We start from the raw sequence: 26,808 nt of genomic DNA on the forward strand, positions 1-26,808 counted from the left end.
TTCTTAGGGAACAGAGTCTTATCACCAGCAGAAGTTATAATGTGAAAGCATCTGTAAAGATTAATTTTAGAAATACTGGCTATTCTTGTGGAAAACCTAAAGAGGTAAACAGAAACTTCTGTATTTTTATTTCCTATTAAATATTTGTCCATCCAATTCATTAAGTAACTGCATCTGAGTTTTATATGTACCAGTTCTTTTCTAAATATTATTAAAGAAATGACTCAACGCCTAAAATAAAATCACTTTTAATTGTATACATGTTATTATTTTAAATTAATATGAACATCTTTAAAGTAAATATATATTTGAACATTATAATTTAACAGGTCTAATTATATTAACATTCTTCCAAAAGAACATTTATAATTCATACTCTAATTTGGATTAACTGAATCAGTACTCAGTTTTATCTTTTGAAGTGTTTTCCAAACAGGACTTTGCTCAGTGATGTAAGCTTTAGCTGTTATCATTCTGTAGCAGATGCTATCTATGTACGGTTTGGAGGTAGTCTGGAAGAAGATACAAACATGCAGCATTATTTACAGAAATAAGGTATGTATACAGGGTCACATCAAAAAATACCTAACTTTCATTCAGCAAATATCTCTTGAATACCTATGCACCAAGTACTATGTATGAATTATTAGAGTAATACAGAGAAAACACTTGATCTCTATCTTCAAGGAATTTCAAATGTGCAAATCAAAAAGAATACTCTAAGAATTACTTTAATGGGGATATGTTCCACATATGAGCTGAAACACCTAATTCTGCCTAGGGGGGTTGAGGGTGTCTGGGCATACTCTACTGAGGAGCACAAGCATGAAAAGAAAGTGGACAACTGGTGGAGAGGATTCTGTAAAATGGTATGTTTGCACTCTGACAGTTCATGATGGCAATGTGACCAATATTTATACTTTATCATTTGAAGGAAGACATCAGTTATCAATAGGGTCAGCCAAATGCTCTTGTGGCCCCAAATGAGTCATAAATTTTAGTGGCTACTGGAAATAAATTCAGAAGACTTGTGAGGCTGAGTTCAGGCTAGAAAAGAAGAGTTGCATGCTGAAATAGCAACTTCTCTGAAGAGAAAAGAGTGGCCACTCAAAAGAGTGGCGATTTGAAGTCAAAAACCGTAAAATGTATGAATATATGTGTATGTATGTGTCATTTTCCACAGATGACTCACCTTAGCTATAGTGCACATAAGATTAATAGCATTTACTGGGTTGTGTACTGGAAGTATTCGTAAGTTACGACCCAGGAATCTGAAAAACAATTCATAAGTTATATAGATCATATAACTTACTGACACTTGTTCTCTTAAATAGGTGGGAAGAAGAGACAAGCCTCTACTGTTTGTTGTTTAAATATGCATGCCCCTCACAGAAAATGTGAGGTGGCTTTATAGCCAGCACTTAACTAACAAGTGGTTCCCTTTTGATTTGGTCTTGCAGGAGAGGCCCATAAATCAGAATGAACTCTGAAACCTATCACCTCAATTCATAGCACAGCTATTTGACCTGTGTTTCATTAAATATCAATATGACATGTTAACATCAAGTTTTATCTTCTAGCAAAATAAAATTCACCTGCCTAAAAGAAATAAGAACTGAAGTAAACACAATATAAGAAAAATAACTCAATAGTGCTATTCTTCCATACCTCTGCTGAATCCTGAACATCAGTTTCCATTCTTCAGGCCCATGGAGGGCAGCAGACAGAACCAAAAAACTATTTTTGTGAATGTTAATAAACTTCTCAATTTTGGCTAGGAATAATTCTTCAGCTGACATAAAGCATTCTTTAGCATCCATCAGTAAAAATGCTACTCCTAGGAAAGGTGAATGTAATATAAAACATCACTTTGTCATATAGATCAAATTTTGTTGTAAACTCAACAAAAATAGTATAAATTTTAGTAACAAATGTCCAGACCCTAAACTCATAAGCAGTAGAAATTACTATAACAGAATTCTTAACACAACAAAATGGTTTTGGTAGTTCTTTAAAGTGCTCTGTATAAAAATGGCTTGGTCTAAATATTTAAGAGAAAAACTTTTTTGGTAAGTACTTTTTTTTTTCAGACTAAGGTACTGTCCACATGAGTAATGGCTAGTTTTTAGTTAAAAGATAAATTATATTTTAGAAGTTATTTTTTCATGTTTTTTTTAACTGTTAACTGGTTTATTACAAAGGATATTACAAAGGATACAGATGAAGAAATGCATAGAACTAGGTATGTGGGAAGGGACACAGAGTTTCAATGCCCTGCTACTCTCCAGGCACCTCCATGTGTTTAGCAACCTAGAATATACCTCATATAATGATTTTTAAAAGCTGGAAATCAACTAAAGAAAGGTAGTCTTAACACGCCTTCAGTTATTTCTTGGAGAAACCTTTCTATCAGAATGTAAAGAATTATATAAATTAATATACTCAGTGAGCAGATATCTGGAACCTCTGAAACAGTGTCAGGCCTATAAGAATGGTCCTGAAGGGAAACTTGATTTAATTATAGCTCTTCAAAAGATGTGAGAAAGACTTAATCTGAGGAAAGTGACTATGTGATTATATACTAATTGAGTGAACTTGGGCTATGTATATAACCGCTCCGAGCATCAGTTTCCTTATCTGTAACATGGGAATAATAATTCTTTGTTAGGTTTGTCAGAAGGTTTGAATAAGATAATGCACATAAAGTGGCTAAGGCGCATAGTAGTATTCACCAAAAACAGTTTATTTCTCCACAGAGGGCTCTCTAGTCAACAGAAGAATGAGTTTAAGGCTGGACTACTTTCAGCATGGAGGTCTATTCTAGGAGTTTTTCAAAGCACTTGCTTTCCAAAACCTCTGCTAGTGTAGTGTTCTATTTGCAGCTATCGTGGTAAAATCCTTTACCTCCACCTCTTTTAGGTCTGTCATTTCTCAAGCACAGGTGGAGCTGCTCCCTTCCCATTTCCCCAGCCTTCTCTTACCCTAATCTAATTCCTTCCTATACTTTTTCCACGACTCACAGTTATACAGTTTTATAATTTCGGGAACATTTATTTGTCCTCATATGGTTTTTTTAATTTGTTAATATTTATTTATATTATATTCACTAAAGTCTCATACAAAATCATGAAAAACATTCTCCTATGTTGTTGTGGGTTTTTTTTTGTATATGAATTTTGAGTTATGTTATTTAGAAACAAATTTAGGACAGTATTTTAAAACTGTAAGAACCAGAGAAAATGCAAACTTCTTTTTCTGCATTGTGATGTTGGTCTCTGTTAATACAGATAATATTTTAACATAAGTATTGATTGTTTGGAAAGTGGATTTTTCTATTTTTATTTATCTCAGTTCCAAAGCAAGTAGTTTTTTTCATCCTCTACCAGACTGTACTTGTTCAGTTCTATTGTAACAAGTGTAACCTAAAAAAGGAATATATTTTGTGTTGGATATATGCACTGCTTTTGCAGCAGTAACAAAGTTTTACACATTTACCTCTCCCAAAAGATAACACCTTAAGCTTATTACATGGTTACTATTAAATTATTGAAATTTATACCCATGTATTTTATAAGAAACTTCAATCAAGGCAGTTAGTAAATAAACCATACCAGAAAGAGAAAATATAATTGATCCATTTTCCACTGAATCTGAATACCGAACTTTGTGGCTTTGATTTTCTAGGGCAGTTGCAACTTCATAACTCTTTAAAGAAAAATTCAGAAAAACAAACTTTAGACAGGCTTACAATAATTTTTTATTAAAGCTAATGAAAAGTTAAAAGACATTTAATTGCTTATTTTATAACTACACCACTTAAAGATTTGATCATCAAGACAGAAACTATATATTTTCTCTGGAGGAAAATACTGTTAAAAACTTTTAAAAAGAGCAAAAATATTAATTTCCACTATAACATTTATAAGTTTTGAATGGGTTGTATACTATAGTTATGTTATTTAGGGACAGAAATTAAGGACAGTATTTTAAAACTATAAGAAACAGAGAAAATGTACACTTATTTTTTTATTTTGTTTAAGAGGCAGACAGGGCTTGCTATGTTGCCCAGGCTGGCCTTGAACTCCTGAGCTCAAGCGATCCTTCCACCTCAGCCTCCAAAGTAGCTGGGACTATAGGCACAAGCCACCATTCCTGGCTGCAAACTTCTTTTAAAAAAAAAACCTTGGAGATGAATTCTGACACACATTCATGTATAACTATGGGAAATGGGTGGTTGTGTGTTTCCAAAATGGTGTACAGAACCACAAAGTGCCAAACACATAGAACACCACACAGGAGACAACCAATTCTCCAATTCATCAGTTTATATTACATTGACTTTAGTATACTTTTAAAATGTTTTAAGTGAGTGAGTCAGAAAACATGTATGAAGACAGCAATAGGACTTTTGATTTCAATACTAACCATTTCAAAAATCATGTCATTTCCTATTCCACCCAAGCAATAAGATCATATTACCTAAGATATTAAAATCGAAGTGGTTAATAGTGTTTCCTGATAAGTTAACACTGAAGCTCATTAGTCTCCAGATAGATAAAAGTCCCTTAGGTAGATTTATTTCACATTTTGTTTCATAACATATATATTTTAAGAACATAGGTTGAAATTATATATAAAATATAATTCTTTCCTTCCTGAAGAGAATATTTTGTCCCACTCAGACAGATCCTGATCTAGAGTTCAACAATGGCTCTTTTCTTTTGCTGTTTTAAAATTATACATTGCTTCCAGCAATAGCAGATTAAGTAATTTAGGCCAACTCTCCTGCTGAAGGCAACTAGAAAAGCTGGACAATCTTTTAAAATCCACTTGAATGCATCATGCAGCTAGTGGGATAGTAAAAAAAATCGTAAGGTTAAGATCTATACAGAAATTCAAAGATATGAGCCAGCATTTAGGCCAATATTTCCCTGAGGTTATCTGACAATTGAGGAAGAAGCTGAAGAGAGGCTGAACAGAGCTTTTGACAAAAGTAGAATGCTCTTACAGGAACTAAAGCCCAGCTTCAAACTATTTCAATCCTGAAATTGTAATAAGATGATATTGAATTACTAGTGCTTCCAAGAGCCTTGCAGAAGCACTCCCTAGAGCAACATTTTTCAATCAGGTCATCTCATCTGAATTACAGAACAAAGAAAATGATCTGAATATTTTCTCAATTCTCTCATAACTAGCACCATTCTAGATGTACATGGGATAATTTATCATATAAAATAGATGCCTTAAGAGTTGGGTTGCTAGATTTAGCAAAAACACTCAGTTAAATGTGAATGACAGATTAATGTTATAATTTTTAATTACATAATTATAATAAACTCATAATTATAGTAAATTCATTATTTATCTGAAATTCAGATTTAACTGAGTATCCTATATTTTATCTGGCAGCCCTACTTAGGGAATTAGGTGTTTAATTTTCTTACAGAATTAAAACTTTTCTAAAGAAATATACTATTCTAGGCTTCAAATTATTTCTACAATTTTTAAATACAAATTCCAACACACAATCAAAAATAATCACAGCCTGAGTAAAAGCAAGATCCCATTTATACCAAAAATAGAAAAATTGGCCAGGCATGGTGGCACACACCTGTAGTCCCAGCTACTTGGGAGGCTGAGGCAGCACCGCTAGAGCCCAGGAATTTGAGGTTGCAGTGAGCTATGATGATGCCACTGCACTCTAGCCTGGGTGATAGAGCAAGACCTTGTTTAAAAAAAAAAAATCAGACATAAAAAGAGACAAGATTACATGAAAGAGAATCATCAAAAACAACAGACAATAGAAACCGACTCACAAGGATCCATGTAGTGAAACTATCAAGTACACACCTTACAATAGCCATGTTTACTATGATCAAGGGGATGAAAGGTAAGATTGACAATTTTGGCAAACAACCAGAAAATATGAAAAAAAAATGTAAAAGATGTGAAAGAGTCAAGAAAGCTTCCTAAAATTTGAGTCAAATCTTTAAAATGGAAAGCAGTGTATCAAGCAGACAAGTGAAGGAAGACAAATGTAAGAGTATGGACAGAATAACATAGGCAAAGGCATTCAGACCTGAAAGTATGGTTATTATATAGTGAGTGAGTAAGGAATACATCAGTCAATCTGGGGATAGTGTTAGGAATAACTGCTGGCAGATCATGAGGACCCATGCGTGTCACGTTAATGAATTTTAATCATGTCCCATCTGTGGGCACCAACTAAAACAATGATAATATCCAGGTGCTGTGGCATGTGCCTGTAATCCTAGCTACCATGGAGGCTGAGGTGGAAGGATCACTTGAGTACAGGAGTTTAGGACCAGCCTGGGCAACACAGCAAGACTTTGTTTCAATAAAAAATAAAAAAGCAAATAAAAGAATGATAATAAAATATAGAATGATAAAAAATAATGAAGATAAAATTAGAAAGTATTGAACAGAGAAAAAAATAAGTTCAAATTGATTGATCAAAATAACCAGGAAACTAAGACTAGAATTTTTCAAAATATGTTTCATGGAGCATTAGTCCCATGAGATATTAAAAGATGTTCCTTATTCGAATTAGACTGGGAAATGCTGAATATTATTTTGTCTCCTTTGGGGTTTTATAATGCATCTGAGAATTTTTTTTTTTTTTGGAGACAGAGTCTCGCTCTTTTGCCCTGGCTAGAGTGCTGTGTCATCAGCCTAGCTCACAGCAACCTCAAACTCCTGGGCTTAAGCAATCCTTCTGCCTCAGCCTCCCAAGTAGCTGGGACTACAGGCATGCACCACCATGCCTGGCTAATTTTTTCTATATATTTTTAACTGTCCCAATAATTTCTTTCTATTTTTTTTTTGGTAGAGACGGGGTCTCACTCTTGCTCAGGCTGGTCTCAAACTCCTGACCTTGAGCGATCCTCCCGCCTCGGCCTCCCAGAGTGCTAGGATTACAGGCGTGAGCCACCACGCCCGGCTGCATCTGAGAACATTAAAGGCTCTGAAGAGTAGTGCAGTAAAAAAAAAAATTTGTTTGGCTCTGTTTATACCAGCATTCCAAATAAAATCCATACAATACTCCTGCCTGCATATGAAAAATCTATGAATATTCTTTAAAACTAGTATTATATCTAACAAATCTACTCATAAGAAAGAAAATGTAAAAGCAGAAATGAAAAAAGGCACTTAGTAACTGGTACAGAGTTTATTAGAAAATTAAAAGAATGCCAATATGAAAAATTTCACCACAGAAATGTCAATTTCATAACGTTAAACTTAATAAATTTAACAGCCTCTATGAAATGGGTAATATTTGTAAAAATATAATTTATGAAAATAGACTCACAACAAAGTACAAAAGCTAATGAAGCAAAAATCATAGAAACCGTTATATTCTACGTTTCTTAAACAATTATCAAAACAGACAATTTAATAGAAAAGCTCCTTTACACCATAAAGTACAAATAATTTCCGAACTATATAAACTGCATTTGCACAAAAGGAATAAATAAAAAAATTATGTAAAAGAAAACCAGTCTATTCTCTATAAAAACAGCATAAGAGAAAACCACAGACCAATCATTAGTAACAATGATGTAAAAATAAAATATTAGCAAACCAAATTTCAAAAAAAATTTACGAATCTACAATGACCAACTCATTTAATGAAGAAATGCAAGGATTAGAGGCCGGGCGCGGTGGCTCACGCCTGTAATCCTAGCTCTGGGAGGCCGAGGCGGGTGGATCGCTCGAGGTCAGGAGTTCGAGACCAGCCTGAGCAAGAGTGAGACCCCGTCTCTACTAAAAATAGAAAGAAATTATCTGGCCAACTAAAAATATATATACAAAAAAATTAGCCGGGCATGGTGGCTCATGCCTGTAGTCCCAGCTACTAGGGAGGCTGAGGCAGTAGGATCGCTTAAGCCCAGGAGTCTGAGGTTGCTGTGAGCTAGGCTGAGGCCACGGCACTCACTCTAGCCCGGGCAACAAAGTGACACTCTGTCTCAAAAAAAAAAAAAAAAAAAAAAAAAAGAAATGCAAGGATTAGTAATTTAGGTTCCTCTTAAACTGCAGAAAACAAAGTTGAAGAAAATATCTTGAAAGAGGAAGCCAGAAGGGGGAAAAAACCATTACCTGTATAAGGGTAGCAAAGATGAGAATTACATCAACTACTCTTCAGAAACCATGTAAGCAAGAAGAAAGTGGAGTGAAATATTTAAATTTTTTTTTGCTTTGTAACCAGTATATTAAGGAGACATTCATACATTTCAAGAACTACTTATATTCTGATACCCAGATTTAAGCATGTGAACACATCAATGAGACTTTTAAACATACAATTAAAGCCATTCATCATTTGCTATACTACCAACACTAAATTACAGTTACTTTGGAACATAAGTCAAATGGTTTAAAGTAAGCCTGTAACATACCTAAGGAGGACCTTCCTATATTATGCATGCAAATTACTTCTCCATGTAAAGGTATCCTCACTTCTAAATTATCCACTTCTGGAAGTTACTACTCAGGGGCTTACCATGGTCCAAAGAGAAGAAGGAAAAAATAATCAGGACTGGTCAAGTTACATATATATGGATATATCATATATGGATGGCACAGAGGGAATGCAATTCTAGAAATGCAAGCCCTCAAGAAGCAGCATATTACGAAAAACCCCTTCTTTTGAAAGGCATCTTTTCTATCACTGATACCACAGGCTAAATTATATAGTATTGCTATCTTCGAGTAACACTTGAGGCAAAATAAATGCCGAGGCATCACAATGAATCCCACCTAATACAAATTAACTACACAGACCAACACGTCTCTCAAATTTAAGTTTTCTTTTTCTGATTGCCAGTTAAATACAGAGTTTTAATTTCATAGCTTAACAATGAAGGGTCATACATGAAGCCAATACATACACTTAGCCTTTCAGTCTAAGCTTGTCCATATACATAGCTGAAATCAATTACAAGGTTTAGCCTAACAAATGCTAGGGGAACTTTTTTTTTAAAGTAATTTTTACAGGTATTAAATTTCACCTTGCACACTGAAGTCATCATATATACAGGGCAAAGTCAGATCTTTTATATTTGCATTTATTCATTTAACTTTTAAAACACTACTATAGTTGACTATTAAAAGAAAAACAATAGCAAGTAGTGAGCATATTATGATTACAGTCCTTCACTCATTCACTACTGCACATAAAATGCCAGTAGTGAAGTGTCATTCACTGGCCTCATTAAGAGGTGTGATACTGGACACCACCTCTGGGATGATGCTCATCATCCTCATATGCTTCTCCATTGTAATGGCGCCGTCTTTCTTGATTTGGATCAAAGTCCACCAGTTCTGCTTGATCCATTTCATCAGTCTCTTCTACTTCCTTCCTCTTGGGTAGGAGTTTTTCCAGCAAAGACAGTTTATCAGGAGAAAGCCATTTTCAGGGAAATTTACCTTAAATTCGATGATTAGGCGACACTTTTCATATGGTCTCTGATAAACTGGCATGCCTTTATTTAGCACACACTTGATATCTCCATGCTTGACAATTTGACCTGGATGAGAGGTGATGACTATGGTTCAGTTGTCAAGAGTAGATATTGGCTTTTGGAAGCCACATAATGCTTCAACCAGCTGTATGTCCATACACATGAAAAGGTCTTCTCCTCGTCAAGTAAAAACAGCATGGTCCTTCTGATCTAACACAATGATAAATAATATCTTCTGGCTCTAGTCCTGGTTCTTGGTCTCCTTCACCATGGAACGTTATCTTCTGGCCATCTTTCATGCCTTTGTCAATATGAACTTCTAGAATCTTCTTTTCCCAAACTATCTTACTTCTATTGCAGCTTTTACATCCATCTTTAGGACTGATCCATTTCCCATGGCCCTGGAACTTCAAGCATACAGACTGAATTTGCTGAACCATTCCAGTTCCTATCTGATGAATTCTTCTTTGCATTCCAGTACACCTCAGCAATTGGGACAGCACTCTACTGCTCCTTTCTTACCACCTCGGCCTTCACATTTGTCACAAATCACATTCTTTTGCAGAGCCAGTTTTCTTGTTGCACCATTATATAAATCTTCTAAGGTTACTGAGAGCTGATGTACAACGTTTTTACCTCTCCTTTCTCTTTGCATCCTTCCTCCTCCTCCAAAAAACATATCAAAGATGTCCATGGGGGAGCCAAAACTGCCACCTGCTCCACCCTCTTTAATTGCCTGTTCTCCTTTGTCATATAGTTCCCTTTTCTTTGCATCAGAGAGAACTTTGTAAGCTTGAGAAATCTGTTTAAACTTCTCTCCTTCATTTGGATTCTTATCAGGGTGGTACTTCAAGGCCAATTTCCTATAAGCCTTTTTCAACTCTTCATGAGTGGCATTGGGTATGATGCCCAAAACATCATAGTAAGTGCTTTCTTTCACCATTTTCTACAGCTGGTGAGCAGGCTGAGGCTGATGTGGAGGAGCGGGAAGGAGCACGTAGCTGTGCGCAGCTTGGGCAGCCGCTGCTCCTCCATCTCTCACTGAGCATTCTGGAAAGTTCTGCGAAATATTTAAATTGTTGAGAAGAAAAACAACCAACCTAGAATTCTGTAGCCCAAGAAGTTATCCTTCTCAAGTGAAAGAGAAATAAAATTTTTTTCAGACAAAAATTGAGGAAAACTATTGCTAGTAGACCTGCCTTGCAAGAAATTTTCAAAGATTTTCTATAGAAAATGAAAATAATATATGTCAGAAACTGAGATCTATACAAAGAAAGGAAGAATACTGAAGAAGGAATAAGTGAAGGTAAAATAACTCTTACTTTTTTATTCTTAACAGATAACAGTTTGTTTGAAAAATAATAGCAATAATGTATTCATTTATGTATGTTTTTCTATATATATCTCTTGTGTGTGTGTATGTGTGTGTATCGGCACTCTGTATTCATGGATTCTACATCTGTGGATTCAACCCACTACAGATCAAAAGTATTTGAAAAAAGAAAAATAAAATATAAGAATACAAGAATAAAAACAATACAAATAAAAAACAATACAACAACTATTTATATTGTGTTAGGTATCATAAGTAGTGTAGAGAAGATTTAAAGTAAGTATGTGGGAAGATTGAGTAGGTTATGCAAATACTATGCCATTTTATACAAACGACTTGAACATCCATAGATTCTGGCATCCAATGGGGGTCCTGGATCGAATTCCTCACAGATACCAAGCAACAAGTGTGTGCCCCCCACACACACAGTTTGAGTATCCCTTATCCAAAATGCTTGGGACAAGAAGTGTTTCAGATTTCAGGGTGGTTTTTTTGGAATATTGGAATATATGCATTATACTTACTGATTGAACATCCCAAATCTAAAAATCTCCAACAAGAATTTCCTTTAAGAGTCATGTTAGCACTCAAAAAGTTATGGATTTTGGGAGCATTTTGGATTTTGAATTTGGGATCCTGAACCTGTATATACTTACTAATATATATGCTTATATATAAGTGAAATGAATGACAGCACTAATATAAGGGACAGGAGGAAGGAATTAGAATTATTTTGCTATTATAAGATACACTACCTGTGAAGCAATATAGTGTTATTTGCAAGTGGACTTGAATTAGTTGTAAATGTATACTGCAAACTCTAGGGCAACCACTAGAAAAAGTTAAAAAAAAAAAAAAAGGTATAACTGACATGCTAAGAAAGGAGAGAAAAATGGAATCATATAAAATGCTCAATTAAAACCACAAAAGAGGCTGGGCGCAGTGGCTCACGCCTGTAATCCTAGCACTCTGAGAGGCTGAGGCAGGCGGATTGTTTGAGCTCAGGAGTTCAAGACCAGCCTGAGCAAGAGCGAGACCCCGTCTCTACTAAAAATAGAAAGAAATTATATGGACAACTAAAAATATATATAGAAAAAATTAGCCGGGCATGGTGGCGCATGCCTGTCATCCCAGCTACTCGGGAGGCTGAGGCAGAAGGATCGCTTGAGCCCAGGAGTTTGAGGTTGCTGTGAGCTAGGCTGACGCCACGGCACTCACTCTAGCCAGGGCAACAAAGTGACACTCTGTCTTAAAAAAAAAAAAAAAAAAAAAAAAAAAAAACCACAAAAGGCAAAAAAAGAGAAGAAGGCAAAAATAGGAACAAAGAACAAGGCCAACAAATTGGAAATCATAATAAATATAGTAGTTATTAATTCAGCTAGATCAGTAACCACTTTGAACATCAATGGTCTAAATGCAATCATTAAAATACAGAGATTTTCAGAGTGGATCAAACAAAACCCACCTATATGTTGTCTACAAGAAACTCACTTTAAAGGTACATATAGATTAAAATAAATGGATGGGGGAAAAAAAGGATACCATGCTAACACTAATCAAAGAAAGCAGAAGTTGTTATAATATTCATTTCAGGCAGCAGACTTCAAAGCAACGAAAGTTATCAGAGATAAAGAAGGTCATTACATGATAAAGGGGTCAATTTTCTAAGAAGACATAACAATCCTTAATGTGCATGTACCTAACAAAGAGCATAAACTATGTAAGGACTAACTGATAGAAATGCAAGAAGAAACAGTTGAATCCACTGTCATAGTTGGAGACTTCAACACCCCTCTATTAGAAAAGGACAAATCCAGCAGGCAGAAAATCAGTAAAGACATAATGAATTTAACAACACCATCAATCAACAATAGATGTAACTAATCTTTATAAACTATTTCAACAACAGAAGAATACACATTGTTCTCAAGCTCACATGGAACATTCACCAAGATAGACCATATTCTGGGTCATAAAATATACCTCAAAAAATTTAAAAGAATAGAAATTATATAATATCTGCTCTTAGAACACAGTGGAATTAAACTAGAAATCAACTAACAGGTAGATAACTGAAAAATCCCAAAATACATGGAGATTAAACAAAAACTTCTAAATAACACACAGGTCAAAGAAAAAATTTCAAGATAAATTTAAAAATATTTTGAACTAAGTGAAAATAAAAATACAACTTGTTAAATTTGTGGGGTATAGTGAAAGCACTGCTTAGGGGCAAATTTATAGCGCTGAATGCATATATTAGAAATAAAGAAAGACCTAAAAGCAATAACTTACATTTCTACCTTAGGTAACTAGAAAAGGAAGAGCAAATTAAATTCAAAGTAATCAGAAGAAAAGAAACAATAAGAATTACACCAGAACTTGAAATTGAAAATAAGAAATCAATAGAGAAAATCAATAAAACCAAAAGTTGATTCTTTGAAAAGATTAATGAAAGCAATAACCCTCCAGCCAGGCTAAGAAAAAAAGAGAAAGGACATGAATTACTAATATCAGAAATGAAAGAGGGGCTAACACTACACACCTCATGGACATTAAAAAAAAAAGGAATACTATGAATAACTACACCCACAAATTTGATAACCTAAATGAAATGTACCAATTCCTCAAAAGGCACAATCTTCCAAAACTCATACAAGAAAAAAATAGACAATCTCAACAGGCTTATATCTATTAAGGAAATTAAATCAATTATAACAGAAAGCACCAGGTCCAGATAGGTTCACTGGTGAATTCTATCAAACACTTAAGGAAGAAATAATAGCAATTCTCTACAATCTCTTTCAAAGGACAAAAGCAGAAGAATACTTCCTAACTTATTCTATGAGGCCAGTGTTACCCTAATACCAAAATCAAACAGAGACATTATGAGAAAAGAAAACTACAGACCAATATCTCTCATAAACATAGATGCAAAAATCCTCAAGAAAACATGAGCAAATCAAATCTCACAATGTATAAAAAGAATTATACACCACAACCAAGTAGGATCTATCCCAGGTATATAAGGCTGGTTCAACATTTGAAAACACATTGATGTATTCCACCATATCAACAGGCTAAGAAAGAAAAATCATGTAATTGTATCAATAGATGAAGAAAAGGCATATGATAAAATCCAACATTCACTCATGGTAAAAAAAAAACAAATAAATAAACTCTCAGAAAACCAGGAATAAAGGGGAACTTCCTCACCTTGATAAAGAATATCTACAAAAACCTACAGTTAACATATACTTAATGGTGATAAACTTGAAGCTCTCCCACTAAGATCAGAAACAAGGCAAAGATGTCCTCTCTCACTACTCCTTTTCAACATTATACTAGAAGTCCTAGCTAATGCAATAAGACAAGGAAAGGAAATAAAAGGTATATACATTGGGAAGGAAGAAATAAAACTGTCTTTGTTAGTAGGTGACATGATCATCTGTGTAGAAAATGTAAAAGAATTGACAAAAAAATTTCTGGAACTAATAAGCAATTATAGCAATATTGCAGGATACAATATGAGAGTCAATTACTTTTCTACTAATATATATCAGCAATGAAAAAGTGGAATTTGAAATTTAAAATACCACACTATTTGTTAGCACCTCCCAAAATAAAATACTTTAGAGATAAACCTAACAAAATATGTATAATATCTATATGAGGAAAACTATAAAATTTCCATGGTCATGGATGGGAAGACTCAATATTGTCAAGATGTCAGTTTTTCCAAACTTGATCTACAGATTCAGTGTAATCCCCATCAAAACCCCAGCAAGCTATTTTGTGGATATTTTTTTTTTTTTATTTCAGCTCATCATGGGGGTACATAAGTTTAGGTCATATACATTGTCCATGTCCCGCCCATCCCCCCGAGTCAGAGTCCCAAGCGCGTCCGTTCTCATTCTCCAGACAGTGCACCTGGTACTCATCATGTAGTCATACCTCCATCCCCTCCCCCCCCACCTCCCCGGGTCTGCACCTTCAAGCATGACCATTCCCCAGAGGGTGTGCAACGCACTCGTCATGTAGGCATACACCCATCCCCTCCCCCCACCCCAGTCTGATATCCAATTGGTATCCTCCTTCCCTGATGTACATTTAGGTGATGATCAGGGAAACCAGTTTTCTGGTGAGTACATGTGATGCTTGTTTTTCCATTCTTTGGATACTTCACTTAGTATAATGGGTTCCAGCTCTCTCCAGGAGAACCAAAGAGATGTCGTATCATCGTTATTTCTTATAGCTGAGTAGTACTCCATGGTATACATATACCACAGTTTACTAATCCATTCGTGGATTGATGGGCACTTGGGTTGTTTCCACATCTTTGCGATTGTGAATTGTGCTGCTATAAACATTCGGGTACAGGTGTCTCTGTTAAAGAATGACTTTTGTTCTTCTGGGTATATGCCCAATAATGGGATTGCTGGATCAAATGGTAGGTCGACTTGAATCTGTTTAAGGTATCTCCATATTGCTTTCCATAGGGGTTGCACTAGTTTGCATTCCCACCAGCAGTGTATGAGTGTTCCTGTCTCTCCGCATCCACGCCAACATGTGTTGTTTTGGGATTTTTTGATAAAGGCCATTCCCACCGGAGTTAAGTGGTATCTCATTGTAGTTTTGATTTGCATTTCCCTGATGATTAGGGATGTTGAGCATTTTTTGATACGTTTTTTGGCCATTCTTATGTCTTCTTTTGAAAAATTTCTATTCATGTCCTTTGCCCATTTTTTGATAGGATGTTTGATTTTTTCTTGCTGACTTTCCTGAGTTCTAAATAGATTCTTTTATCTGATGTGTAGTATGCGAAAATTTTTTCCCATTCTGTAGGCTGTTTATTTTCATGACTGTCTCTTTGGCTGTGCAGAAGCTTTTTAATTTAATCAGGTCCCAGTCGTTTATTTTTGTTGTTGCTGCGATTGCCTTAGGGGTTTTCTTCATAAATTCTTTGCCTAGACCAATGTCTGTAAGAGTCTTTCCTACATTTTCTTCTAGAATTCTAATCGTTTCCCATTTAAGGTTTAAATCTGTTATCCACCGTGATTTGATTTTTGTGAGAGGTGAAATCTGTGGGTCCTGTTTCAGTCTTCTACATGTGGCTATCCAGTTTTCCCAGCACCATTTATTGAATAGGGACTCTTGTCCCCAGAGTATGTTTTTGTCTATTTTGTCAAAGATTAGATGGTTATATGAGGATGGTTTTATATTTGGGTTTTCTGTTCTGTTCCACTGGTCTGTGTCCCTGCCCTTGTGCCAATACCAAGCAGTTTTAAGAACCACAGCTTTGTAGTATAGTTTGAAGTCTGGCAAATCAATACCTCCCATTTTGTTTTTATTGCTTAAGATTGCTTTTGCTATACGGGGTCTTCTCTGATTCCATACAAAGTGTATAATTATTTTTTCTAAATCTGTGAAAAATGATGTTGGTAATTTAATAGGCATTGCATTGAATCTATAGATTACTTTGGGTAGTACAGACATTTTAACGATGTTAATTCTTCCAATCCATGAACATGGTATGGATTTCCACTTATTTACGTGTTCTGCAATTTCCTTCCTTAGCGTTTCATAGTTCTCTTTATAGAGGTCCTTTACCTCTTTAGTTAAATATATTCCTAGATATTTTATTTTCTTTGTTGCTATTTTGAAAGGTATTGAGTCCTTAATTTGGTTCTCCGATTGAATGGTATTGGCATATATGAATGCCTCTGATTTGTGTGTATTGACTTTGTAACCTGAGACATTACTGAATTCGTTAATTAATTCCAGGAGTCTCTTGGTTGAGTCCTTGGGGTTTTCCAGATACAATATCATGTCATCAGCGAAGAGTGAGAGTTTGATCTCTTCTGTCCCTATTTGGACACCTTTGATTCTGCTCTCTTGTCTGATAGCTCTCGCAAGGACTTCCAATACTATGTTGAATATTGACAAACTCTGATTCTCAAGTTTATTCGAAGAGGCAAGGCCCAGAATAGCCAACACAACACTGGAGAAGAACAAGATCAGAGGGTTGACATTAGCCAACCTCAGCACCTACTATAAAGCTACAGTAATCAAGACTGTGGTATTTGTGAAAGAGTAGATAAATGGATCAATGAAAAAGAAGAGAAAGCCAAGAAATAAAACCCCATATAGTCAACTGATCTTTGACAAAGGAACAAAGGCAATACAATGGAACAAAGATAGTTCTTTTATACAAAGAGTGATGAAACAACTGGATATCCACAAAAAGAATGAATCTAGACACAGACCTTATACCCTTCTCAAAAATTAACCAAAAATGGACCATAGACCTAAAGACGAAATGCAAAAACTATAAAATTCCTAGAAGATAACACAGGAGAAAACCTAGATAACCTTAGTTATAGTGATGACTTGTTTTGTTATTTTTTAAGAGACAAGGTCTTGCTCTGCTGCCCAGGCTGGAATCCAGTGGCCCAATCAAGATTCATTGTAACCTTGAACTCATGGACTGAAATGATCCTCAGATGATAAATGCCTGGGGTGATGGATACCCCAATTACCCTGATTTGATTAACTCACACTGTATGCCTGTATAACAACATTACGTGTACTCTATAAAAATATGCAACTACTATGTACCCATAATAATTAAAAATAAAAAATTTTTAATTACAGGAAAAAAAGAAAAAAGTATAATAAAATAAACAATAACAATAAAACCCTGAGTGGATAAGTTTAACAGGAGTAAAGAGAGAATTACTGCTATGGAAGATGGAATTGATGAAATCACCTAGATTGCAGCCCAAAGACATGGAAAAGAAGAAAGGGAAGGCAAAATGCGTGGAGGATATTATAAGAATATCTAATATACATCTAATAGGAGTTCAGAGGGAAAGGAAGGAGAGAGCAGGACAGAGGCAATATTAAAGGAGATGATGGATAAGAACCTTATAAATGACACCAATTCACAGATTCATGAAGACTGAAAAGATAAAAAGAAATCTATATCTTTAAACGATAGAATGCCAAAATCTGAAAAGCAGCCAGGGAGAAGACAGGTAATCTTCAAGAGAGTATAATTAAACTGACTGCTGTCTTATTAACAGCAAAAATGGCATCCAGAATCCAGTATAATGAGATCTTCAATATGCAGAGAGAAAACAGCTGTAAATCCAGTGAAAAGTATCTTTCAATTTAGAGCCACTGGAACTCTTACATATTACTGATTGGAGTACAAAACCATAATCTGTACATTTATTCTAATTTTAGTTGCACAGTTAAATGGATTTAATGTTCACTTTTAGTGAACTTTATAAAACATTTTGGCAATTTCTTATAAAGATATACATGCACTCACCATATGACCCAGAAGTTCCATTCCTAGGTGTTTTACAAGAGAAATGAAAACATATGTCTACACAGACTTATATATCAGTGGTCAGAACAGCTTAATTTATAATAGCCCAAAACTGGAAACAACCCAAATATCCATCCACTGGTGAATGGATAAATAAATTGATAAATAAATCAGGATATACTCATATAATGGACTAGTACTCAGCAATAAAATGGAACAAAATTATTGTTACATGTAACAACATGGATGAATCACAAAAGCATTATTATGCTCAGTGAAAGACTCCAGGCACAAAAGATTACAAATTGTATAATTCTATTTATGTGAAGTTCTAGAACAGGCAAAATTAATCTATAGTGATAATCAGCTCAATGGTTGCCTGAGGTAGAGGTGGGAAAGGACTAACTACAAAAAGCCATGAAGGAACTTTCTAGGGTAATGAAACTATTCTATATTTTGATTGGGGTAATAGTTATACAGGTATACACATTTGTCCAACTTACCAAAATGTGTATTTAAAATGTGTGCATTTCCAATAGGATCAAGATGGCCAACTAGACTCAAGTAGTATATGCCTCCTCCATGGAGAGGAACCAAAATAGTAAGCAGATTCTCACATTTCAAGCATATCATCTAGGAGAGAACACTAGGTTTCACCAGGGAGGTGATGGGAAGCACCAAAAGTAAGCAAGGAGAGGGTTCAGGGCAACTTACATGGCAGGGCAGGGCCTGGCTAACAGCTGAGAGAAGCTCCTGGATGTGAAGAAACAATAAGAAACAAGCCCCTAAGGCTCCACTCTCTGAGATAAGCTTTTACGATCTTAGCTACAAGAGCACCCTCCAACCCACACAGGTCTTAAGCCTAACATAGGGAGCTGCTTGGAGACAACACAGAGACATGGCTCAAGAAAGTAAAACAACATAGAATCTGAGCCTAGAGCAGCTTGAGCCAGGTACCATTCTGTGAGCCTAGATACCACAGAACTATGGGCATGCCTGCAGCCACTACGCAGCCCCAAGGAGAGAGAGAGAAGCCTAGGTGTTCCCACACACCCCTGGGAAGGTCCCCACTGCCCTGCTACAGGCTCTGTTGAGACTGAGACATGAGTGGAGAACATTTTCCACAGTTTCTCACCCATGCTGCTTGCCTTGGTGGTGGTGGTCGGGGCGGGGAGGGAGGGTGTTGTGGACAGCCTTTCTGGTCACAGGGGCAAGGAGCCATTTTGAAAGTATGACACGGGACTACACTCCACCCTTCGGCTGAGTTTGGGGTGATGTAGCTGTGGCTCCTGCCTGAGAGGAAAGGGCAGGGAAATCAGGTTTTCCAGCATGCATCTGGGATGGTGCCCACTATCCTGCAGCCAGCTGCTGTAGTCTCAAGTGAACTGTACTCCCCAGTTTCCTGCCAGTGTAGCCTACCTGACAGGGCCTCACCTCTGGTTACAGGCCCAGGGTACCATTTTGGGAGACTAAAGTTAGGCAGCGCCCTGCCCTCAGGATGAGTTCAGGCTGACACAATTGTAGCCCTACCTGGCTGAGGAGGGATGGGATGCCCAAGTTCTCCTACACACACTAGGACAATTTCCACTGCTCTGCTGTGGGACCAAATTTCAAGCGGAGAGCAGTCCCTCCAGCATCTTACCAATGCTGTTTGCCTGGAAGGAGTCTTACCTTCTGTAGTAACAGGCCCAAGGAGCCATTTTGGGAGTTTAAAACTGGGCAGTGCCCCACCCCCAGGCTGAGTTCACGCTGAATCCTGCAGAGGTGAGGAGGAATACGGAAGCCCCAGCTCTCCTACACACACCTAGGACAATTCCTGTCACCCTGCTATGGGCTCCTGAGACTGAGACAAGAGTAGACAGAACTGCCCAGTTTCTTGGCCAGGTTGCTTGCCTGAAAAGGGTCCTGCCCTCTTCGATTGCAAGCCCACAGTTGACACCATTTCAAGAGTTTAACACCGGGCCGTGCCCTACCCTTGGGCTGAATTCAAGGTTATGTGGCTGTAGCCACCTCCTGGCCAGGAAAGGACAGGGAAGACCAAGCTATCCTGAGCACACTTAGGGCAATACCCACTGCCCTGTTACAGGCAGCTATGAAACTGGGGACTACCCTGCCTGATCAATTGAAGATACTAGTAACACCAACACAGACCACTTGGGTCCTAATGGGTGGATCTACCACCACTATCTCCACTTGCCACATCTCACCAGCTGCTCAGGGGCCTGAGAACCTGACCATATACCTGGTCCTCTGCTTGAACTGGTAGCTTCTGAATAAGCAACCTGAAGGCCCAAGAATTGTTCCTCCAGGACACATTAACATCACTGCCAATGTAAGCTGCTCTAGCCCTAGAATCAAGCATACTTAGCCCACTGCTTCCACCACTGGGACCCAAAGACTGGCTTGGCTGGTGTTCAAGTCCCCAGCAAAAACCATCACCACAGTATCAACTAACAAATGTTCCCTAAGCCACAAAGGAAATCATAGATACTACTGACCCTGTGTACTGCCTAAGAAATCACACAAAGATGCACACTACTACAAATACACAAAACCAAAGCCAAAGTGTCCTACTGTCCTACTCAACCAACAACAACATATATACATCTTCAGGAAACAATTCTCCCCTTCAAAAGCAATTTCAAAAAATCAGAACAAGCAACTGCAACATCGTATATGCACAGATATCAATGGAAGGACATATGAAACATAAAAAGGCAAGGAAGTATGACGCCATCAGAGGACTACAATTGTCCAGCAACAGATCCCAATCAAAAAAGAATGCCTTGTAATGCCAGACAAAGAATTCCAAATATTGATTCTACAGAAACTCAACAGGATGCAAAGGAGATCTGTAAACCAATACAAAGAAATCAGAAAATCAATTTAGGATAAGAATAAGAAATTTACCAAGGAGACAGATATCTTAAAAAAAAAATACAGAAATTCTGGAGCTGAAAAATTCATTGAAGGAAATGCAAAACACATTCAAAAGCTTCAAAAACAGACTAGACCAAGCATAAGAAAGAATCTCAGAACCTGAAGATAGTTCTTTTGAAATAATCCAGCAGGACAAAAATAAGGAAAAAAGAATAAAAAAGAATGAGCTAAGCCTAGATTTGATAAATGAACTCAGCAATGTCTCAGGTTATAAAATCAATGTACAAAAATCAATAGCATTTCTATATACCAACAATAACCAAGCTGAGAACCAAATCAAGAACTTAATCCTATTTATAATAGCTAAAAAAAAACATACCTAGGCATAAATTTAACCAAGGAGGTAAAGATCTCTGCAAGAACTACAAATCAATGATGAAAGAAATCACAGATGATACAAAAAAATGGAAAAATATCCCATGTTCATGGACTGGAAGAATCAATATTATTAAAATGACCATACTGCCCAAAGCAATCTATAGCTTCAATGCAATTCCTATCAAAATACCAACATCAATTTTCACATTTAGAAAAAACAATTCTAAAATTCATATGGAACCTAAAAACAGCCCAAATAGCTAAAGCTATTAAGAAAGGCAAAAAGAACAAAACTGGAGGCATCACATTACCTGACTCCAAATTTTATATATATATATGTATTTTTTAATGTGACCAAGATTTATTCACTAACTTCATATTACACTACAAGGGTATAGTAACCAAAACATCACAGTACTGGCATAAAAGTAGACACATAGTTCAGTGGAACTGATTAGAGAACCCAGAAATAAAACCATATACTTCCAGCCAACTGAACTTCAATAAAGCAGACAAAAATATACACTGGGGAAAAAACACACTATCAATAAGTGATTCTGGGAAAATTGGATAGCCATATGCAGAACAATGAAACTGGATCCCTATCTTTCACCATATATAAAAATTAACTTAAGATGGAGTAAAAACTTACATGTAAAACCCGAAACAATAAAAACCCCAGAAGAAAATATAGGGAAAACTCTTCTGGACATTGGCCTAGCAAAGAATTTATGACTAAGATTCCAAAATCAAATGCAACAACAACAAAAATAAATAAATGGGACTTAATTAACCTAAAAAGTTTCTGCACAGCAAAAACAAAAAATACTCAACAGAATAAACAGGCAACCTAAAGAATGGGAGAAAATATTTGCAAACTATACATCTGACAAAAGACTAATATCCAGAATCTACAAGGAATTCAAACAACTTGGCAAGAAAAAAAAACCAAGAAACCTCCCTAAAAAGAGGGGCAAAAATATGAACAGACATTTTTCAAAAGAAGATATACAAATGGCCAGTAACATATGAAAAATTGCTCAACATCACTAATCATCATGGAAATGCAAATCAAATCTACAATAAGATACCATTTAACTCCAATTAGAATGGCCATTACTAAAAATTCAAAAAACAATAGTACAGATGCGGTGAAAAGAGAACACTTATACACTGTTGGTGGGAATATAAATTAGTACCACCTCTATGGAGATTTCTCAAAGAACTAAAAGTACATCATTCAATTCTGCAATCCCACTACTGGATATCTACCCAAAGGAAAAGTCATTATAACAAAAAGATACCTGCACTTGCAACACAATTCACAATTGCAAAGATATGGAATCAACCTTAAGTGTCCATCAACTGCTGAGTGGTATGTTAGTCCATTTTGCGTTGCTATAAAGGAATATCTGAGACTGGGTAATTTATAAAGGGAAGAGGTTTATTTGGCTCACAGTTCTTCAGACTGTATAAGAAGCATCATGCCAGCCAGCATCTACTTCTGGTGAGAGCTTCAGGGAGCTTCCAATCAAGACAGAAGGCAAAGAGGGAGCAGATGTATCACATGGTGAGAGGAAAAGAGAAGGAGGAGATAGTGCCAGCCTCCTTTAAACAACCAGCTCTTGTGGGAACTGATAGAGCTAGAACTCACTCATTATTGCAGGGAGGGCCCCAAATGATTCATGAGGGATCTGCCCCCATGACCCAAACTTCCCACCAGGCCCCACCTCCAGCACTACAAATCAAACTTCAACATGAGATTTGGAGGGGCCAAACATCTGGATGATATAAGGGGATAAAAAATGTGGTGTATGTATATATATATGTACACACACACACACTCTGTAGTACTACTCAGTGATAAGAAAGAATGAAATAACTTTTGCAACAACTTGTATAGAACTGGAGGCCATTATCCTAAGTGAAGTAACTCAGGAACAGAAAATTAAACACCACATATTCTCATTTATAAGTGTGAGCTAAACCACAGCTACACAATGGCACCCAGTATCAATGGTATGATGGACATTAGAGACACACAAAGGGGAGGTTAGGGGGATGGAAGGGATGAAAATTTACCTATGAGGTACAATGTATACTACTTGGGTGATAGGTACGCCAAAAGTCTAGACTCCACCACTGTACAATATATACATGTAATGAAATTCAACTTGTACCCCCTAAAACTATTCAAATTTTAAAAAGAGAGAAAAAATCAAACCCAAAACTAATTTTGAAAAGGGGGTAGACTGATTAAATACATAAATAAATAAAATGTGGCCAGGTGTGGTGGGTCATGCCTGTAATCCCAGCACTTTGAGAGGCCAAGGTGGGAGGATCACTTGAGGCCAGGAGTTCAAAATTAGCCTAGGCAACACAGCAAGACCCTATCTCTACAAAAAATAAAAAAATTAGCTGGGCATGGTGGTGGGCCTGTAGTCCCAGCTACTCAGGAGGCTGAGGCAGAAGGATCACTTGAGCCCAGGAGTTTGAGGTTTCAGGAGCTATGATCTCACCACTGTACTCCAAGCTGGGCAACAGTGGGAGACCTTGTTTCCAACAACTAAGTAAGTAAGTAAGTAAATAAACAGTGTGCCTTTTATTGTATGTAAATTATACTTCAATTAAATTGATTTTAAACTATTTTTAAGATCAAGGGGAAAATAAAAATTTGATACTAACAAAAACTGAGAGACTTTGCCTCTAGAAGATTCTCACTGAGGTAATTTCCAAATGATATTCTTCAGATAAAAGAAAATGGATCCATAATGAAATGTCTGAGCCTTAGCAAAGAAAGAAGAACAAAAAAAATAGCAAAGACATGGGTAAATCTAAACAGACATTAACTTTAGAAAACAATATTTTGTGTAGTTAAAAAATAGAATTAAAATATATACAACCATTCAATCCAGCAATCCCACTATTGGGCATCTATCCAGAAGAACAAAAGTCATTCTATAAAAAAGACACCTGCACCCGAATGTTTATAGCAGCACAATTCACAATTGCAAAGATGTGGAAACAACCCAAATGCCCATCAATCCACAAATGGATTAGTAAACTGTGGTATATGTATACCATGGAGTATTACTCAGCTATAAGAAATAACGGTGATACAACATCTCTTTGGTTCTCCTGGAGAGAGTTGGAACCCATTATATTAAGTGAAGTATTCCAAGAATGGAAAAATAGGCACCACATGTACTCACCAGAAAACTGGCTTCCCTGATCATCACTTAAGTGCACATTTGGGAATAACACCAATTGGATATCGGACAGAGGTAGGGGCTGGGGGGAAGGGATGTGTGTATACCTACTTGATGAGTGCGATGCGCACTGTCTGGGGAATGGACATGCTTGAAGTTCTGACTGGGGGGATGGGGGTGGGGGGAGGGGATGGGTGCATACCTACGTGATGAGTGTGATGTGCACTGTCTAGGGAAGGGACATGCTTGAAGCTCAGACTCAGGGGGATGGGGGGCATGGGCAATATATACAACCTGAACTTTTGTACCCCCATAATAAGCTGAAATAAAAAAAAAATATATATATACAACAATAAGATATAATACAAAAAAGGTATTGTAATTATAGTGTTCTAAGTTTCTTTTGCTGTTTACATGGAGGCTAAAGATGATTATTTATTTTGGCTTTTGTGGAGGTGAGTATACAATCATCCCTTGGTATATGCAGGGGAATTAGTTCTAATACCCTCACATATACCCAAATCCTTGCATACTCAAGTCCCACAGTCATTCTGCAGAACCGCCCACATATAGGAAAAGTTGGCTCTCCGTATTCACAGGTTTTGCATCCTGTGAATACCATATTTTTGATTAGCTTTGGTTGAAGAAAAATACCCCGTCTCTTAGTACAGTTCAAATCTGTGTTACGAGTCAACTGTATATGTTAATATTTCTAGGATAACTACTATAAAAAGGTAGAAATAGAACATATAACTTCCAAAGCTTGTAGAGAAAAAAAACGAGAAAAAATAATCAATCAATACAAAAAGAGTAAAGAAAGTAGAAAAAAAATAAAGAGAAAATGTGGAACAAACATAAAGTACAAAGCAAGATGGATAAATATAATAAATAAATGAACTAGAAGTAGTTGCTTTTGGCAAATTCGCATGGGTTGCAGACACCCTCTCTCAAAAGCAGTCTGGAAAAGCTATAGAAACAAGAGAGAAACATGAATTCCAAAAACCTAAAAAAAAGCAGCATGAAAAATTCCAGTAAGATTTAAGGCTGTATTAAATTGGCATGTGTTATGGAGCTAGATGGCTAACACCAACAGTGCAGAGTGCAGCTTGAGGCAGTAGGGAGAGGATAGGATGGATAAAAAAATCTTATTTTAAGTCTTATTCTTGCCTCTCACCTTCTTACCATGAAATAATCATTTCTTGCCCCTAATTCCAGATATCAGTTGGTACCCATAAGATAAATATCAGGGCAATGGAGAAGTCTTGTGGGCTGAGGAGTTAAAAACAGTTGTGGGCTGTGCAACTGCCCTCAGGCATTCAACTGCCCTCTCTGAAATGTAGGAAGACCAGCCTCTTTCCAATGCTGCCAAGGCTAGGCAGATCAGTTTCTCATTGTTTATTTCTCATAAAACCTTAAGTTATATATATATATATATATATACACACACACACACACACACACACACACATATATATATACACATACATACGGAATCTCTTAGTAACTCTATTAGAGCAAGCTTAGAGAGAAAAAAGAATTTTAGAAAATTTCCAGCCTTCAAAGATTTAAGGAAGTAGGATATTGAAAATGGATGCAAAAAGTTTACAATTTATTTATTTATTTATTTTTTTAAAGAGACAGGGTCTCATTCTGTTGCCCAGATTGGAGTGCACTGGTGTGATCACAGCTCACTGAAACCTCAAAGTCTTGGGCTCAAGTGATCCTTTTGCCTCAGCTTCCCATAAGTAGCTGGGATTACAGGCCTCTGCCACTATGCCCAGCTAATTTTAAAATTTTTTGGAGAGACAGGTCTCATTATATTGCCCAGGCTGGTCTTAAACTCCTGGCCTCAAGTGATCCTCTTGCCTCACCCTCCCAAAATGCTGGGATTACAGGTGTGAGCCACCATACCCGATCTATAATTTATCTTTAAAATACATTTATTAATAGTTTATGTACTTCCTGCTCCCCACAACTAATCATGGATAATTAAGCCAAAGGATCTTTTAAAATATTGTTCTATATGAAAACTGCTTTTAATTTTTTAATTAAAGATTAATGGCCAAATATCCCTTTACCTTAAGAGATGAACTAATAATAACGGTGGTTGTCCATTTTCCTTTTTCTTTTCCACCACTTTCAGCCATCTGTCTGTCTTTGGATCAACGCAACTTCTAATGGTGCCATAAT

The 26,808-nt window shown here is 36.5% G+C and overlaps 1 protein-coding gene and 1 pseudogene across 1 annotated transcript; both read right to left on the reverse strand.

Moving 5' to 3' along the window:
- Positions 1-230: 230 nt before the first annotated feature.
- Positions 231-26,808, reverse strand: C3H1orf146 (chromosome 3 C1orf146 homolog). The gene is made up of 5 exons (XM_045547537.1): positions 26,697-26,808; positions 3,612-3,705; positions 1,669-1,837; positions 1,193-1,271; positions 231-512 (listed from the first exon to the last, which is right to left on the reverse strand). The coding sequence occupies exons 1-5, from the start codon at positions 26,763-26,765 to the stop codon at positions 378-380; spliced, it is 546 nt and encodes a 181-aa protein (XP_045403493.1). The 5' UTR covers positions 26,766-26,808; the 3' UTR covers positions 231-377.
- LOC123635406 lies at positions 9,233-10,425 on the reverse strand (annotated as a pseudogene).

Source organism: Lemur catta, chromosome 3 (genome assembly GCF_020740605.2).
Source record: "Lemur catta isolate mLemCat1 chromosome 3, mLemCat1.pri, whole genome shotgun sequence".
In the NCBI taxonomy this organism is placed as follows: Eukaryota; Metazoa; Chordata; class Mammalia; order Primates; family Lemuridae; genus Lemur; species Lemur catta.